Source organism: Sebastes fasciatus, chromosome 3 (assembly GCF_043250625.1).
Source record: "Sebastes fasciatus isolate fSebFas1 chromosome 3, fSebFas1.pri, whole genome shotgun sequence".
Taxonomy (NCBI): Eukaryota; Metazoa; Chordata; class Actinopteri; order Perciformes; family Sebastidae; genus Sebastes; species Sebastes fasciatus.
Genome location: NC_133797.1, coordinates 25,581,293 through 25,598,637, shown reverse-complemented (window position 1 = coordinate 25,598,637; position 17,345 = coordinate 25,581,293). Strand labels below are relative to the sequence as shown.

Below are 17,345 nucleotides of genomic sequence, written 5' to 3'. Positions count from 1 at the left end.
AGATATTTCACACTTTATTTGTGAGTGCTTACTTTATGAATTGGTTTCAATGTATTCAATTAGATTCAACAGTTTGAGTTGGAGGATTCAGATAGAGCTGTATAGTCCTCATAGTATAGCATGTCAACAAAGTCATAGTAGCCTATAGTATATCATAAAAAGTCATAGTATGTCTTAAAAAGTCATATTATAGTATATCATAAAAAGTCATAGTATAGTATGTCATAAAGTCATAGTAGCCTGTAGTATATCATAAAAAGTCATAGTATAGTATGCCCTAATAAGTCATAGTATAGTATGTCATAATAAGTCATAATATAGTATGCCATAAAGTCATAGTATAGTATGTCATAAAAAGTCATAGTAGCCTGTAGTAATTCATAAAAAGTCATAATATAGTATGCCATAAAGTCATAGTATAGCATTTCATAAAAAGTCATAGTATGTCATAAAAAGTCATAATATAGTATGCCATAAAGTCATAGTATAGCATTTCATAAAAAGTCATAGTAATTCATAAAAAGTCATAATATAGTATGCCATAAATTCATAGTATAGCATTTCATAAAAAGTCATAGTACAGTATATCATAAAAATTCATAGTATAGTATGCCATAAAAAGTCATAGTAGCCTGTCGTATATCATAAAAAGTCATAATATAGTATGCCATAAAAAGTCATAGTATAGTATATCATACAAAGTCATAGTATAGTATGCCATAAAAAAGTCAAAGTATGTCATAAAGAACAGTATTGTGTTGGAGCCATAATGTAGTTATTTTGTTTTTTTTATTTCATCTTTGATAAGGTGAATGTATACATGCAGTTCTGGCATTGAACACGGGGTGGAGCATTAATGTGGAGGTTCATATAGGGGAGCTCAGGTAATCATCATCATCATCATCAGGTGGGGAAGCAAACATTTTTGAGGGTGTCACGTGTTGGTGTGAGCCCGTGACTGGAAGGATTGGATTGAGAATCTGCTGAATGGAAACAGATCGAACAATAGGCGGATGTCTCCGGAGAAATATCCGAAAAAAGTCTGAAAAAAGTCTGAAAAAAAGTCTGTAAAATGTCTGAAAAATATCCGGGAAAAAAAAGTCTGAAATATGTCCGAAAAAAAGTCTGTAAAATATCTGAAAAATATCCGAAAAAAAGTCTGTAAAATGTCTGAAAAATATCCGAAAAAAAAGTCTGAAATATGTCCGAAAAAAAAAAGTCTGAAAAAAAAATCTGGGAAAAAAAAGTCTGGAAAAATTTTATGGAAAAAAGTCTAAAAAAATGTCTGAAAAATACTCAGAAAAATATCTGAAAAAAAAAAATGTAAAATGTCCAGAGAAATATTCGAAAAAAGTCTGAAAAATATCCGAAAAGTCTGTAAAATTTCTGAAAAATATCCGAAAAAAAGTCTGAAATATGTCAGAAAAAAAAAAAGTCTGAAATATGTCAGAAAGAAAGTCTGAAAAAAAATCTGGGAAAAAAAGTCTAAAAAATGTCTGAAAAATACTCTGAAAAATATCCGAAAAAAAGTCTGTAAAATGTCCGGAGAAATATCCGAAAAAGTCTGAAAAACATCCGAAAAAAGTCTGAAAAATATCCGAAAAAAGTCAGAAAGAAAGTCTGAAAAAAAATCTGGGAAACAAATGTCTGGAAAAAAGACTGTAAAATGTCCGAAGAAATATCCGAAAAAAGTCTGAAAAATATCCGAAAAAAGTCTAAAAAAAAATGGCTGTAAAAAAAAGTCTAAGAAAAATATCTGAAAAATATCTGAAAAAAGTCTGTAAAATGTCCGAAAAAAAAAGTCTGAAATATGTCTGAACAAAAGACTGAAAAAAAGTCTGGAAAAAAATGTCTGGAAAATGTCCGAAAAAAAGTCTGGGGAAAAAAGTCTGGAAAAAAAGTCTGGAAAACTGAATCTAAGGTGTCTGAAAAATCCGAAAAAAAGTCTGTATGATATCTGTAAAATGTCCGAAAAAAAAAGTCTGAAAAAAAAGTTTGAAAAATATCTGAAAAATGTCCGAAAGTCTGTATGATGTCTGTAAAATGTCCAAAAAAAAAAAAGTCTGAAAAATGTCCGGATATAGAATCTGAAAAATATTCGAAAAAAGACTAAAAAGTCTGTAAAATATCCGAAAAAAAATATCCGAAAAAAAAGTCTGAAAAAAAGTCTGGGAAAAAAATTACTGTAAAATAAAGTCTGAAAAAAAGTCTGAAAAATATTCGAAAAAAAGTCTGTAAAATGTCCGGAGAAAAAAAAATCTGAAAAACTGAATCTAAGGTGTCTGAAAACCTGTATGATGTCTGTAAAATGTCCGGATATAGTCTGAAAAATATCTGGAAAAAAAATTCTGAAAAATATTTGAAAAAAAAGTCTGAAAAATGTCCGAAAAATATCCGAAAAAAATTCTGAAAAATATCCGAAAAAAATCTGTAAAATATCTGAAAAAAAAGTTTGAAAAATACCCGAAAAAAAGTCTGAAAAATGTCCGGAGAAATATCCGGAAAAAGTCTGAAAAATGTCCGAAAAAAAGTCTGGAAAATGTCTGGAAAAGAAATGTCTGAAAAACAAATGTCCGAAAAAAGTCATAGTATTTCGAAAAAGTAAAAAAGTCAGTATAAAGAACTCACAAGACGGGTTCCTTATATTTAAAAAGGTTTTATTGAGGCTTTACAGGCTCTTTGGCTGATGGTCAGTACAGACATACATACATATTGTGCAGCCCTGTCGGACTGATTAGTTTTAGTCACCAAAAAAAAACCTGAGTTGATTTTCCCAACGTTACACTGACGTGCTCGTCACGTCACCTACAACACAATGAGCCCAGTGATGTTCCTGTCATGTAATCATTGTTTTTACAATTGAGACTACAACACTTGTGATTCCAGTTCAGACTTTTCTGCTGCTGCTGTAAAACATACTGTGTGGTACAAACAAAAAGGGCAGCCCCCTGAGTAAGACTGTAACCCAAAGTTTCTTGTGCAAACTAGAATTTCGTTCTGGTAGGCAGTTTGCCCATCGCCAAATTTGATCAAATCAAGGCCAAGACATTTTGGGATCTTGAGATAATATAGCCGTGATGACTGATAAACATCCAGAATATTATTTTTGGTTGCCATTAGAGCCTGAACGATACAGTACATATACATACATATGTTTGATTTGTCATTTAGAAACACAATCTCCATTACAGAGTTTGTCCGCCAGAGAGCACATTTAGTTTAACACACTAGTTTTGCTCACTTCATATCAATCAGTTATTTTAATGACCGAATTTCAGGAATTCTTAATGAGTTTGTTACGTGTTTTAAAAAAAACAAAAAACATATTGGCCAGTACCAGTGGGGCTTGAATTGCCATTTTTGTTTAAATCAAACAATACAACAGATAAATGTGTCCTTAACTGTACAGCTCAGCTGAGATTTAATTTTCTTTTTGTGTACAAATAGTCAGATAGAAATCCAAATTAAAATCAATTTTCATGTTTGAAAATGTATAACTGCTACCAAAACGAAAGCTTAAAAAAAATCTGTGTGCTACAATGAGCATCTTCAAAACAAAGTTTAAAATTAGACTTTTGGTAATTTTCATAATGCTTGAAATTGTTAATTAGAAACAATTTGATTGGTTTCAATTATTTAATTTGAATATTGGCAGGTATATTTGAGGACGCTTTAAAAATATCACAGTTTTTGCTGTTTCTTTACTTTTTATTCTAGATATAAACAGACTTCTGGAACTAAATCATCACTGCTCAAGTCTTCTTGTAAAAATGATGTTTACATGAGAAGTACATACAACTTGGTCTCCAGACACAGCCTACACCTTCACAGTAATCATCATCAGGTAGATCTAAGGCAACATCAGCACCATTAAAAACATCAAGAGAACATCGTCTGCATAACGGGTAACTATTTACAAGTTCATACAAAAAATACAATGTGAGTCGTAGCACAAACAATACAATAAATCTTGTAAGTCTTAAAAAGTTTTTTAGCCCTTACACCTCAGGATCATAGTGGTGATATTATTGGTCCACTTTCAAAATACTGAGCATACATGTCAGTTGTGGGGTGGGGGGATCTAATTTTATCATAAAAGATTGTTAAAATATAGAATAATTTCAGATCTGTAGAGTTTTATTTTACAAATGAAAAATTGCTTAAATTTAGTCAGATAAAAAAAAAAAAATCAGCTTTTATTTAGCTTAATTGATCTCTGCAGTTTGTCCGTTATTCACTTTATTACAAATTAAACTGGAAAAAACTCCTCTGATGGTTTATATATACATGTTTAAATAGTTGGCTACTTAAAAAAAATTCTCAGTAAGATCCCGTATAATTCATTGAGAAGTCATTGCGGTAAATTAGTATTCAATTCTGTTCAATGTTAAAACTAGTAGCACAGTTTTAATGGAGTGCAGGTCAACGTCTATCAGGTTTTATCATCCAGTCAGATCTGTACACCAAGTTACACCAACTCATATCTGTTTTCAGTCCTATTTATTGGCTGTTCGGAGCATGTCGGCTACATTTGTGATAAAATCTGGTGGACAATAAAGTGTCGTCAAATGGCCACTTTACCTTTTGGTTAAAAAAATCTTGGATGGATTCCTAAAATCAGTCCATAAGTATCGACAAATTTCATCCAGCCTTCACTGTTACAAAATATATTTGGATTAACCCAAAAATGATGCTTTTGTTTTGAGATATTTCGTACCATTGTCCTGTAACTGGCAAATAAGCCACAACTACAAGAATATGGCCAAACTGCTGTGACTCTTGAACACATGGAGCTGTTGCAGTTAAATCTATGTCCCTTATAGTTGATATGATAAATTGGCCTTTTGCCAATAGATGGTGTTACAGCAACAAGAATTACATGTGACTCAGATTTGACTAAGTTTGGGATACTGTCTGCTTTTTTTGACAGAAGCTCACGATGGCTTTTCCGGGAATAATTTCAGTAACTTCTGAAGGTTTTTGTTCAGGTGAGTGTCAATAGTTTTCATTTTCAGAAACCTTTTTAAGGCTTTTTTAAAATAAAAATATAATTTTAAGGCCCCCTCGGATTGTTTTTCGCAGTTATCTTTCAGACCACATCTATAAGAAATCAATAAGGAGTTTCACTTTTAAAATACAATAAAAACACAACGTGAAGTTCATCATTTGGTACCTTTTCAAATAATTATCATCTGGTTGGTCAAAGTGTTTTTAGTTTACCTGCCGTCTTTAAAAAATCCCTGTATTTTAAATTTAGTGTCTTTGTTCTCATTTTGGAGAGAAACTCTTCAACCAGGAATCAGATTACAAACACATGCTGCACAAACAGCTCAAACTATATCTGAATTCCACATATACAGGAAGAAAGAAACATTATCTCACCTGCAGTGTGACATCATAAATACTGTGAGGTCTGAACAGCTTTCAAGGGACAAAAACACATAAAACTCTGAAATGATTGTAGAAATGTTCAATTCAAGTAAGAAAATGTAAAAAAGAAACACCAAATTGAGTTAAATGTGTTTTGTTTTTTCTCTCACAGCAGCAGTTTTATCGTGGCTATGCAGACCTCACAGGTTCCTCTCTACACATCGTCCGTCATCGGCGTCCGGGCAGCGGCAGGTGAACCCGCCGAGCCGCGGCAGACACAGGTGAGAACAGCCGGCATTGTTGGAGCAGTAGTTGTAGACTAACAGGGGAGAGAAAGGAACGATGTTAGGAAATCAGTAATACCGGAGATGCTACTCTGAATCTGCCTAAATCCTCTGTCAGAAAGCTGCATAAGATACAAGAGCTTAAATTAAAACATATAAATAATGATGATGTCTAAAGTTTATAAACTTCAGGCATGTTAAAGACAACTCGTGGCAACTGTTTTCCAAAGCAAACGATTTGTTTTGAGAATAAAGAATGTGTTTTTTCTGCTTTCAGTTACTGTGACGTTACCTGAGTGCATGTTACATGGTCTATATGGAGCTAGAACAGTGACTTTAAATTTTGGCATTGAAAACTAGACCTGGACTGAAAAATTAAAAAAAATTAAAAAAATTTAAAAGCTCTTATTTAGCTTCATTGATCTCTCTAGTTTGTCCATTATTCACTTTATTACAAATTCAACAGGAAGACAATACTTCTGATGGTTTTATATCTATTTCAAAAAAATTTCAGTCAGAAAAACTTCATGTCAATAAAACATACTTTTGCGATCCTTTAAAAAGAACTGACAACATCCCGTATAATTCATTGAGAAGCTGAGCGTATGTTAACATGCTACATTTTGGCATTGAAAACTAGACCTGAACTGAAAAATACAACACAGGCATTAAAAAAAGTGTAAAAACAAAACTATCAGCGAAGATTGTATTAAAAGTCAAAGCTTTGGCACGGTTTCTGATTTACAGTTCAGAGTCAGATTTCTCCAATGTTTCCAAAATTTCCACAATGAAAGATGTAAATGTTCGACCAATCATATTGTTTAGCTTCCTCCGTGGAGCTTTTGCCTTTTACTCTTGTGACTCCTAGGAAACTCAGAGCTCGCTGAAAGTAAAACCCAGACCAGAGTTTTAACGTTTTAAGCCCATTTCTTGGGCTTCCCAAACTCCGGAGAGTGTCATCTGAAACGAATGCCTCCAAGAGTGAAAACGCCCTTCAGCGCTGTCCTGTACATTAAATGTCTTTGTTAACAGATCGAAACGCTGCTGACGTAGACTGTAAAAATCCAACACAGAGAAGTGATCAGGAAACATGTTGCCAAGTAAAATAGAAATGTTTAGTGAGGCTGCAGCTTTAGGAAGTGGATGAACAGTTTATCATTCAGTGTAACTGAGAAACCAGCAGGTGGACGGTGAAGCTGTTTCTCATCACTGCCTGCTGTATAGTTCAGGGCTCCGAGCCAGCTGTGAGTCTCCATATCCACAGCTGGCATCCCCCTGAGGTCACTTCACCCAGAGTTCCCACGCTTATATCCATTCACGTACTATATGCATCTGGAATCAATTACTACGGTCAGAGCGCATCTGTACTCCCAGTGCATTAAACTGCTCTGGGTCCTTTTCTTCATACAAACTTAACTGAGTTAGCTTGATTTGTTTAAGATAAGATAAACCCTCATTCATCCTAATTTGACCTCATTGTATAAAACAACATGTGGTGACCTCTAGGATAATCACAGCCTCATGAAACTTTAAAACCACAAACTACAGACCTAGGGAATTCAGAGGATGGATGGCTTTCGTAGCTAGATTGACATTAAGGGGGTTTCTGAGCAGTTTCCAGAACAGAATTGCTCGCTGAAAAAAATGCAATTTCTGCAGAAATCTCAAAATGTCAAAAGTTTTTGAAACCAAATCACAGCATGGCTTTTTCTATGGTGTTCCTCAAGGTCTTGGTGTCTTAATGTGGTATTTTGGAGGGATTATTGATAATTTTTTATCAATTCTCCAGTGGTAACAAATGGTATCAACCCCAAAAATGCTGCAACAACTTATGAGACATAATAGAGCATGGGAATGACCATCATATACTTCTATCATAATGTTCTAATCCCTTTTACACTCTCACAATTTATTTGAATTAATTCATTATTTCTTTGTTTCTGATTTATGTCTAGAACAACTTGACACACAAATTAATCTTCATGTTCCCAGCTTTCAGATGATGTACACCTCTTCTATGTGACATCTACTGTTGACCTGCTATCTCCCCCTAAAGACCCCCTGTACCCCCCTAAAAAAGACAAAAACGGGTCTATTGTGGGTCTCAGAGGGTTAAATGCTTGACTAAATTTCTTTGATTCCTTTCCTTCATTGTTCTTTGACCGGACTAACTAATGTATAGCTTGTAAATGAAACATAGCTGTACCTTGTTGACACTGTGTCGGTGTCGTGGTGATGCCGTACAGCCGAGAGCGTTTCTGTGGCAGAAACTCTTCTGTCTCTTTCTCTGCGTGACGGTCCACAGCGACCACCGCCTCCCTGAAAAATAACCACGAAACAAAAAATGTTTAGCAGAGACCACACAGGGATGTTTGATCGTCAGATTAACAACACTGTTAAACACACTTTTATGTGACAGTTCCAGTCAAACAACGGAGCTCAAAATAGCAGCGTTTACAGCGCAGCAGTAATGTTTATTTAAAATCCACTCAGACTCTCAGCCTGCACATTATTATTTTACTGATTAGAGTCTTCAGGTGTGTAGGAAATAGAAAATCACTTTGTTTCTTTGTTTACTAATTCTGCTTGTATATTTTCCAGATTGAAAGTGATGGTGTGACCAGATGAAACCATCGGGGCGCTACAGTGTGTTACCTCCTCCAGTCGGTGTAGTAAAGGTTCTTTCCAAGGGAGACGAGAGCAAAGGGATACTGGATCCCTTCAACGATCGTCCTCATGTTGTTACGGTGTTTGTATGTGCAGAATACTGGCGTAGTACCTTGTTATCAACTGGTATTGATAACAATTGCTTATAAAGGCTAACCTGGCTTGAGCAAACAAGTTTTCCGTCTTGTTGTACTGGAACGCAGTAAACTCGGGTGTGACGTCTCTAATTTATTATTAATAATGGACCTCGGGAAGACTAGTAACCACTTCAGCAGAAGCTAATGGGGAAACAAAAAATAATCTCGTAATGAGATACTAAGCCATAATTATTAGATCTTATGAGGAAGTTTCTCTTTGTTGGAGAATAAAAAAAATCACACTTACAAGATTCGTCATAATAATTAGATCCTACCTCTTGATAAAAGGAAAGAAGGTTTCTCAGAGGTAAAGATACTGAGTCATAATTATGTGATATTAATAGAAAAAAATGTGGTTATTTTTTTTTTTCAAGTGGTGGAAATGAACTTCCATACAAACATATATGAAACATATATGCGATCCACTGTATTTAAACTGTATTAGACCCGTCATTAACAATAAACCTTCTGTCTTCTGTTCCAGATTAATACGAATGGATTTGTGTCTGTTGTCGAGCCTCTGGCGGAGGAGGAGTACCTGGGAAAGATGCCCACCAGTTTCAAAATGATTGCAGCGCTGCTGGGAGACCTGGAGGACAGCGACGGACAGGGGAAGGTCCACTTCAGGTGGGACAGCAGCCCGGATGTACTGAGTCGAGCCGCGGAGCACGTCCAGCAAGCTTTCCCCAGAGACGACGGAGTGGAGCCCACCACCGTCTTCATCGTCACCTGGGAGAACATGGCCGCCCGGGGGACGTCTGGACGAGGAGACGGACTGAACACTAAGGTGAGGGGCTATTTGGGGTTTTTAAGAAGCCGACAGAGGATGATTCGTTTCATATCTCAAGTGTGTGGTTTTACTTTTGCACTGGAATCTGATGGGTATACAGTTGTGAGAGAAGTATTCAGATCCTAAGTAGAAGAAGTACTAATACCACACTGTGAAAATACTCCACTACAAGTAGAAGTCCTGCATTCAAAGCCTTACTTCAGTAAAATGATGTGAGTATTATCAGCAAAATGTACTTAAAGTATGAAAAGTAAAAGTATTCATTGTGCAGCGAAATGTTCCCTGTCAGTGTTTTACTATTATATGTTTTTTTTGGATTGTCTCATTTAGCCACTTGTTAGCAACCGCCTTTTTTAACACATATAAAGGCTTCAAAATTCACGAGTGGGATATTTACTGACTTTTATTTATTTTATGTCGTAGAACAAGATGTTAAAATCTCTTCAGCTTGTGTTAACCGCAGACCTTATTTCAGGCGTCTAACTAAAAACACATTCAAAAAAACACATTGACTTCCAGACGAAGTAAACAGAAGTGCTAAAATGCTAACTCAATTCTGGATTTTAAGACTCATTCTTGCACCACTTTATTGCCCAGACCTAAAGTATCATAAATATATGATTTATTTTTGTAGTAGATTGCACGTGTTCTTATAAACTAATGAGTCATTGTGTAGTGTAGTGTAGGGCACTCTTACTCTTTATCCTCCAAAAATGTCCGACTTGCTGTTTTGCTCTTCATGACAGAGGCTCTTCATTACGTCAACGTCAGTCTTGAGTGCCTCAGTTTGCAAACAAATATTCACGAAAAATAACTATGTACAATTTATAATAAAGTACCATATGTTTCCTTTTTGTTTTCTTTGGCGGAATAATAGTGACAGTGCAATATAATGGACTTTGCAGAGGGAACACCGTGACGCAGCGACTCATTCATTACGTTTCCGTCTCAGTACGCCTCATTTTTCATTATAACTTACATATTCTACAGGTGGTCATGCTATCATGTCCTCTCCGTGTAGTTTACAGTGCTTTCCTTCACACTACCATTACCTGCTCACTGTCCTCCACACAGATTTTCCCAGATGGTCAATAATCTTCTTAAACATGTGCAGCCAATGAGAACTCCCAGATTCAATTTCCTTCTACTGCTAGAAAATCAGGATTAATGTGTCCCAGTGGACTAAAACTGAGAGTTTCTGCTCAACAACCTCCCTTTTGTACTTTCAGAGAAACACTTTCCAGCTGGTTGTGGCGTCTATGAAGTCGTCCTCCTGCGCCATCCTCTTGTACCCCCGAAACGGCCTGCAGTTTCTCTCCACGTCAGTAGGGGGCGAGAGTAAACTCCTCGAGGCTGGCTTCAATGAAGGCCTCGTGGAGGGCTGGTTCTGGGGGGGATCACAGGGGACGTACTTCCGCAGCACCACCGATGAAGAGACCTCCATCAGGGAACTCGCGGAGTAAGAATCTCATTTATGCTTGAATATAAAACGACTTTGACATGATGACGAAGTGTCTTTTCATCGAGACTGATTACTCTTCCTTCCTTTCTCCAACCAGAAAGACAAACTCAGGACAGAATGGAGTTTGGGTGTACGAGATCGGCTCCTCGCCATTCTTTGTCGCCATTACACCAGGAATGGTCATTAGCGAACCTGAGGAGGAGGATGCCACCACACCTTCCGTAACCATGTTGCCAGGGAGACCTGAGGAACCCCAGGTGGTACCAGAAGAAAAGCAGGAGTTCCCAACTGAGCCTCCCAGAAGATACCCGGAAGATGAGACCATCACGCCAGATTACGCCGAACCAGACACTGAAGAACCAGATTATGAAAAACTGGAAACAGTCACACCAACATACACCGACCCTGAGAGGGTTCAACCAAGATACCCAGACCCATCTGAGCCGAGATACCCTGACCGAACCGAGACCAGATACCCCGTCTCTGAGCCTTTGCAACCAAGATACACCGTCCCTGAACCCATTGAGCCTAGATACCCTCCAGTCAAGCCGCGGTACCCTGACCCAGATCCAGTCGAGCCACGGTACACCAACCCTGAACCAGTCCAACCAGTGCCACCCCATTCTCGGCCCCAACAACCCCAGATCGTCGTGGTAGACGAAGATCTTGATGTGAACGGTAAAACGTGTAGCCTAAACTTGTTTATTTCTTTGGTAATTCTTTCAAAGTTCTTGAGTTTTATTTTTATTGAACCTGGTTGGTTTCTTTCTTTGGTTGTTTTCACAGTATTTGCGTACAATTCGGAGACGTGTGCCCACAACAGGCACAAATGTTCGGCTTTCGCTGACTGCCGGGATTACAGCAACGGGTACTGCTGCCATTGTAGGCCTGGCTACTATGGGAACGGGAAGGACTGTGTCGCAGAAGGTGAGAAGCATGTTCGGTGTTACCCAAACTGTTAACGGTGCACGTTTTCTTGGATTTTTATGAAGTGACTCGAAAGATGCGAAGACGGATCGTATCCGTCAAGCAATTTGCAAAACTACTAGGGTTGTCAAAGTTAATGCGTTAACACAAATTTGTTTTAACGCCACTAGTTTCTTTAACACAACTTGTGATTTTTAGGTTGTAGTGGGCTCAGTTTTAAAACTAGTGAAGATACTGTTTTAGCCATGTAAGAAAGACTGAGGAACATAAGCTGGTGAAACAGAAGCTTACTCAGGAAAAGGCGGGACTTAGTGTCTTGTTAGTGTGCAGGTTTTTATCACTTCCTCCTAACAGGACTGTTGTCATGACAACACTGTCTCTAACCTGACATCCTTAACTGGAACTACTGAACTTCTTCTCTACTAATCAAGTCTTTGTTGTTTACTAGGAAAACCTCAGAGAATGAATGGAAAGGTGAACGGTCGAGTGTTCGTGGGGAACTCGCCTTCGCCCGTGACGCTCAGTAACAACGACTTACACTCGTACGTGGTAGCCAACGACGGACGGGCCTACGTGGCCATCAGTAACATCCTTGAGGAGGTGGGACCTTCCATGCTGCCGCTGTCCTCCCTGGGTGGAGTCATCGGCTGGGCCTTCGCCCTGGAGCAGCCCGGCTACCAGAACGGCTTCAGTCTGATCGGTGAGGGGACGTGTTGTTGTTGTTGTTGTTGTTGTTGTTGTTGTTGTTAAGTGCAGTCTGGTGCTAGATGGCAGATTTTTAGCCATCAGCATTTATTGCTATGTTCACAATGATTTGGATAATGTATGTAGATGTTGAAATGTGTTGCCTTAAAGGGCGGGTCCATCTGCGTTCTTTTCCGTTTTTGTTCAAATGGAAACGCCCACTCAGCCGTTAGCAAAAAGCAGTGACGTAGGTTACCAAAGTAAGTGAATTGAAGCTAATCAATAAGGTTATAAATAATGTGAACGCTAGCACCAGCTGACTCAAAGTTGTGCCAAGTTTGGAAATAACTGAAAGGGTTAGTTCAGATTTTTTGAAGAGGGGTTGTATGCGTACTCTGTTCTGAGAGGTCAAATTACTGTTTTTGTGAATGGATTCTGTTGACTTTGAAGAGAGCAATATAACGGCTTCAGTTTCAACAGAAAGGACTGTCTGACTCTGAGGTAAAGTGGCTGTGGACAGGAGCTGTAGAAAAATGTATTTTAGCCACCTAAAAAAATCCATATCAGTTTACGATATATTTAGAATATTTTCATCGCTTTACCTCGCCGACAGACAGCCCTTTCTGACGGGGAACTGAAACCGTTATATCGCTCTTCAAAGCCACCAGACCAGACTTCATTCACAAAAACAGTAATTAAACCTCACAGAACATGGAAGTTGCTGGTCTACCGCTGCATCGATCGATTAGTTTGTTTGTGTTATTTTGTGAGTTTTGAATCCAAACTAATGTGGCGTCCAGAAAGGAGGCTTCAACCGTTTCACAAGGAGTAGTAGGCAGGCTCACAGAAGAGGGCTATCTTGTAACAGGAGAGACTTCAGAGACCATGTCCAAAGCACACTGGAGCCCATGGATTTAAGGCAACCAACTTTATTAAAGACTGACTTTTCCATGCCATGCATCTTCATGAGAGTCATAGAAAGTTCTGACTCTCATGAAGACGCAGTTGGCGTTAAAAAATAAAATAATGAACCCGCCCTTTAAAAGTTGGGTTACAATGAATCCCAATGTCCTTGGCTCGAGTCTGACTGGAGACCTTTGTTTGCGGTCAGCGTATGTTATTGTAGGACGTGGTTCAGTCTCTCACATGTTTGCTTTCTCACATGTCCATGCAGGCGGGGTGTTTTCCCGGCAGGCCGAGGTGATCTTCCAGCCCGGCAACGAGCGTCTGAGCATCAAGCAGCAGTTTAAAGGAATCGACGAACACGACCACCTGGTGGTGAGCACCGAGCTGGAGGGACGTTTGCCCGCCATCCCGCTGGGATCCTCCGTCCAGATCAACCCATACAAGGAGATCTACCAGTACGACAGAAACCGTAAGGACAATTAACAACTAAACCAATAAATAGACACAGCGCGCTCATCGATTTTGCATCGTATGTGTATAGAAGCAGCAGCTCATTACGTATTGTTTTGTGTTGTTAATTGATTTATATTAATTAATACATACATTTGCATAAATCAAGCATATTTGCCCACTCCCATGTTGATAACAGTATTAAATACTTGACAAAACTCCCTTTAAGGTACATTTTACCTAATATGCATTGGTTAAGTATAAGTCTGGTGATATTCTATATTTTTCACCACTTCCTAAGAAAAGACTCAAACCAACAGTGAATGTACTCATTAAAAACACACCAATGAGCCTCTCTGTGTGAAGTTCCTTCATCACCGTGAACACACACTGACTCAATCCCACATACACCGTCCTGCTGCCACAAATACTCACGAGAGCACCACATGTGGATTAATCCGCCGCTGGAAATAGTCTCCAACAAATGCAACACTTATTCTCAAGAGAACTTAATAACTCCTACTTTTCCTATTTAAACAAATCTGTCTTGATTAAAGTCGTGCATTAAGACAACACGGCGGAAGCAAAAATAAATGCCGGAGAAAACTAGGCAGCACTTTTGCAAAATACACAGCAGCAACTAGACAGACAGAAAACATGACACATTCACCTAAACAGGATTATTAGTTATCGCAAAAGAGCAAAAATCTGCTACTGTATCAAGGTTAGCTATGGAATCAAGTCATAGTCCATCATCTCATAGCTGCAACTGTTGATGATACACACACACACGCACACTCACACACCACCAGTGTTCCAACTTCCCACACTATTCAGCTAAAAATGGATAATATCTTTTGCTTCGTCCTTTTTATGAAATAATAATAATCAGAAACATCACAAGGCTTCTTAAAGGTGTGGGTCTGCTTTAATCTATTTAATAAAATGTTCACAGATGAGCTACTTGTTAAAGTGTTGGAATAACTTATTAGTGCAGAAAGCTGACGTCACATTTCGGCGGTCTTTGCACTCACACAGACACGTTATTATCGTCCACTAGCCACTGAGGCTGATAGATCTGCAACTGATAGATCTGCTAGACGTGTGAAGTCAGATGAGAAACGGTTGCAGGCTTTTCTGTTCTGAGGCAACGTTTCTCGCCTGCAGCCTTTTTGAAGTGCAATGCGCCTCTTGTGGGTTACATGACATGATGTGGCAGGGCTGTAGTAAAGACCAACTTGATTGAGTCCAAGTCAAGACCAAGACAGAGTCCAGAGCAAATCAAGTCCAGTTCAAAACCATGATGGGCAATAGCGTCTCTCCAATACTAATATAGTGATTAAAGGTGCTAAATGAGAGATTGGGAGCATTTCTGTTCCCTCCGCACGGCTCTCAACATAGCAACGGCTGAGCTGGCAGCTCGTAGCTAACGGTGCAAACAGCGCTAACAGTGTAAATAACAGCAATAGATATGGATATCATAAAGAGCACCATAAGGAGTTAGGACTAATCATTGCATAGAATTTAAGTTTGAGGACCATTACAGGTTTCTACAGGTTTATGTTAACTGAAATCCCTTAAATTCTTTGTTGTATGACTAAATGTCCTTTTAATACATTGTTATTTGAAAGTGAAAGTATTTCTGCTGGCTTGTGAAAGGCTGCTTTCCAACTCGGCCACCAGTGGTAGGCTATAGTGTGCAGTTACTTGATTTGAGTTACATTAGTAGAACAACCAAACCTTGGATTAAAAAAGTATTTGCCCAGCTCATTAATATCTGGCACAAGCGCATGTCTCTTTAAACCGCAACAGAGACCAGTTAAAGCGTTCCTGCGTAACCGTGCAGACACAGTTTGGATAACAGTTCATTTCGGTTAATGCAGGCAAAACGCTCAGTAGATATCAGACTAGGACCTACTTGACTAGTTCTCAATAGCCGAGACCAAGACCATTCAGAGTCCAACATGAACGTACATGAAACCTGCCTCGGCGGAGGTTTGCGTTCTCCGAGTGCACTTCTAGTATTATCATCAGTTTTTTAAACTCACAAATATTGATCAACCATGTTATTGGCATAAAAAAAAAATCCAGTATTGTCCAGTATACTGTGTGTTTTACATTTTCAGAAAAGCAGCAGAGGAAACTGGATTTTGGACACAGTCTGCTGGACAGTTTACGTGACTGTCATGACCACATTGTGCAAAAACAAACTAGTTAATTTGATTTATGTCCAGCGAACAACTGCAGGGTTTTACAGTGAAGGCTTCCTGCCTCACCAGAATAAAAGAACTCTTCTGGTAGCATGAAAATACATTTGAGAATTTTCATCAAATATAATATCGGCTTCAGGGAAAACAAGCAATGGTGCTATATATTTAATGACAATTGACAAATCACATCGTACGTTCACGTTGCAGTAAATAATCTGAGCCGGATCTTGGGAAAATATAAAACCTTGAGTTAGTTTTAACGAGTTGAGGAAGGTCGAGACAAACAGGAGACGATGTGAGAGGAAAACCTCAGATATTAAGCTGAAGTTAGTTTAAGGTTGGTTATTGAACAGCTCGACGGGACAGAATTAATTTAAAGAAGAGCTCTGCCTCATCTCATCACTGAAATCCACATAAGGAAACCCTGTGTAGACATTTCACACATGAAGAGTCTACACAGCGTTGCGTAGTCTGAAGACGCCTTCAAAGTGACACAGGTCTACAATGAATGTCCGGCTACCTGTCACACTGACTGACAAACTTCTTATCAGCTGTGTCAAAATCCACCAACTTGTGGCTAGTGGAAACTCCTCACATACTTCTGCACACACACACACACACACACACCTTCTAGCACACCTTCTAGCGAGCTGACATAAATTAGGCCTGAGATGGTAAACACGAGCAGATTGGTCCAGATCCTCAGGCTGTGAGCAACAAACTTGTCTAAAAACAACAGGTGAGAGAGGAGAGGAAAAAAAACAAAAAAAACAGGCAGCAGCGTCCTGACAGTTCAGACGCACTTTAATCTGAACAAACGGCGTCCTCTCTCAGGACAAAGTATTTCTACATCCTTACAGAAGAGCCGTAAAGGTCTCACTCAGGTTCACCTGACTGTAAAATCCAACAGGATGTGAGGGACGGGCCGACGTGAGGAGGTGCGTTAAGTACAAGTGCATGACTGTGTGTGTGTGTGTGTGTGTGTGTGTGTGTGTGTGCCAGCCTCCTCAGCGCACACAGAGAGCAGAGGTTAATAAATATATAAGGTTACCACAGCTGACCCATTTCCCACTTCCTCTCCACTCCCCCCACCAAAACACTCAAATAAACCATGTGTCACATGCCCAGCATCCCAAAGCTGCGAGAAAATGCTTACACCAAATATCGGATTTGATGATTCTTATATTTCATCAGCGCTCTGGGTTTCGGTTTCATTTACTGCGGTCATCAAAGAGCTAAAGAGGGTTGGGCAGGGCTTGCATAAAGTTTCAAGAGAGAGAAACAAGTCAAGCTTCTTTTTCATTATAGCAGTGATTCTCAAAGTGGGGTTCGGGGACCTCCAAGGGTTCGTGGCACTCTGTCAGGGGGAAGTATTAGCTATAAATTATAAAATTGTGCTGTATCATTAAAAAAAATTGGGATGCAACGATGCCGATACCCGGATCCAGATCTCTGATA

At 38.7% G+C, this 17,345-nt stretch overlaps 1 protein-coding gene across 1 annotated transcript; it reads left to right on the top strand.

Annotated features, from left to right (window-relative positions):
• Positions 1-8,939: 8,939 nt before the first annotated feature.
• Positions 8,940-13,710, top strand: LOC141762716 (nidogen-1-like). The gene is made up of 6 exons (XM_074626733.1): positions 8,940-9,245; positions 10,478-10,707; positions 10,808-11,388; positions 11,497-11,637; positions 12,086-12,337; positions 13,496-13,710. Exons 1-6 carry the CDS (start codon positions 9,006-9,008, stop codon positions 13,708-13,710), a joined length of 1,659 nt encoding a protein of 552 aa, XP_074482834.1. The 5' UTR covers positions 8,940-9,005.
• The last annotated feature ends 3,635 nt before the right edge of the window (positions 13,711-17,345 follow it).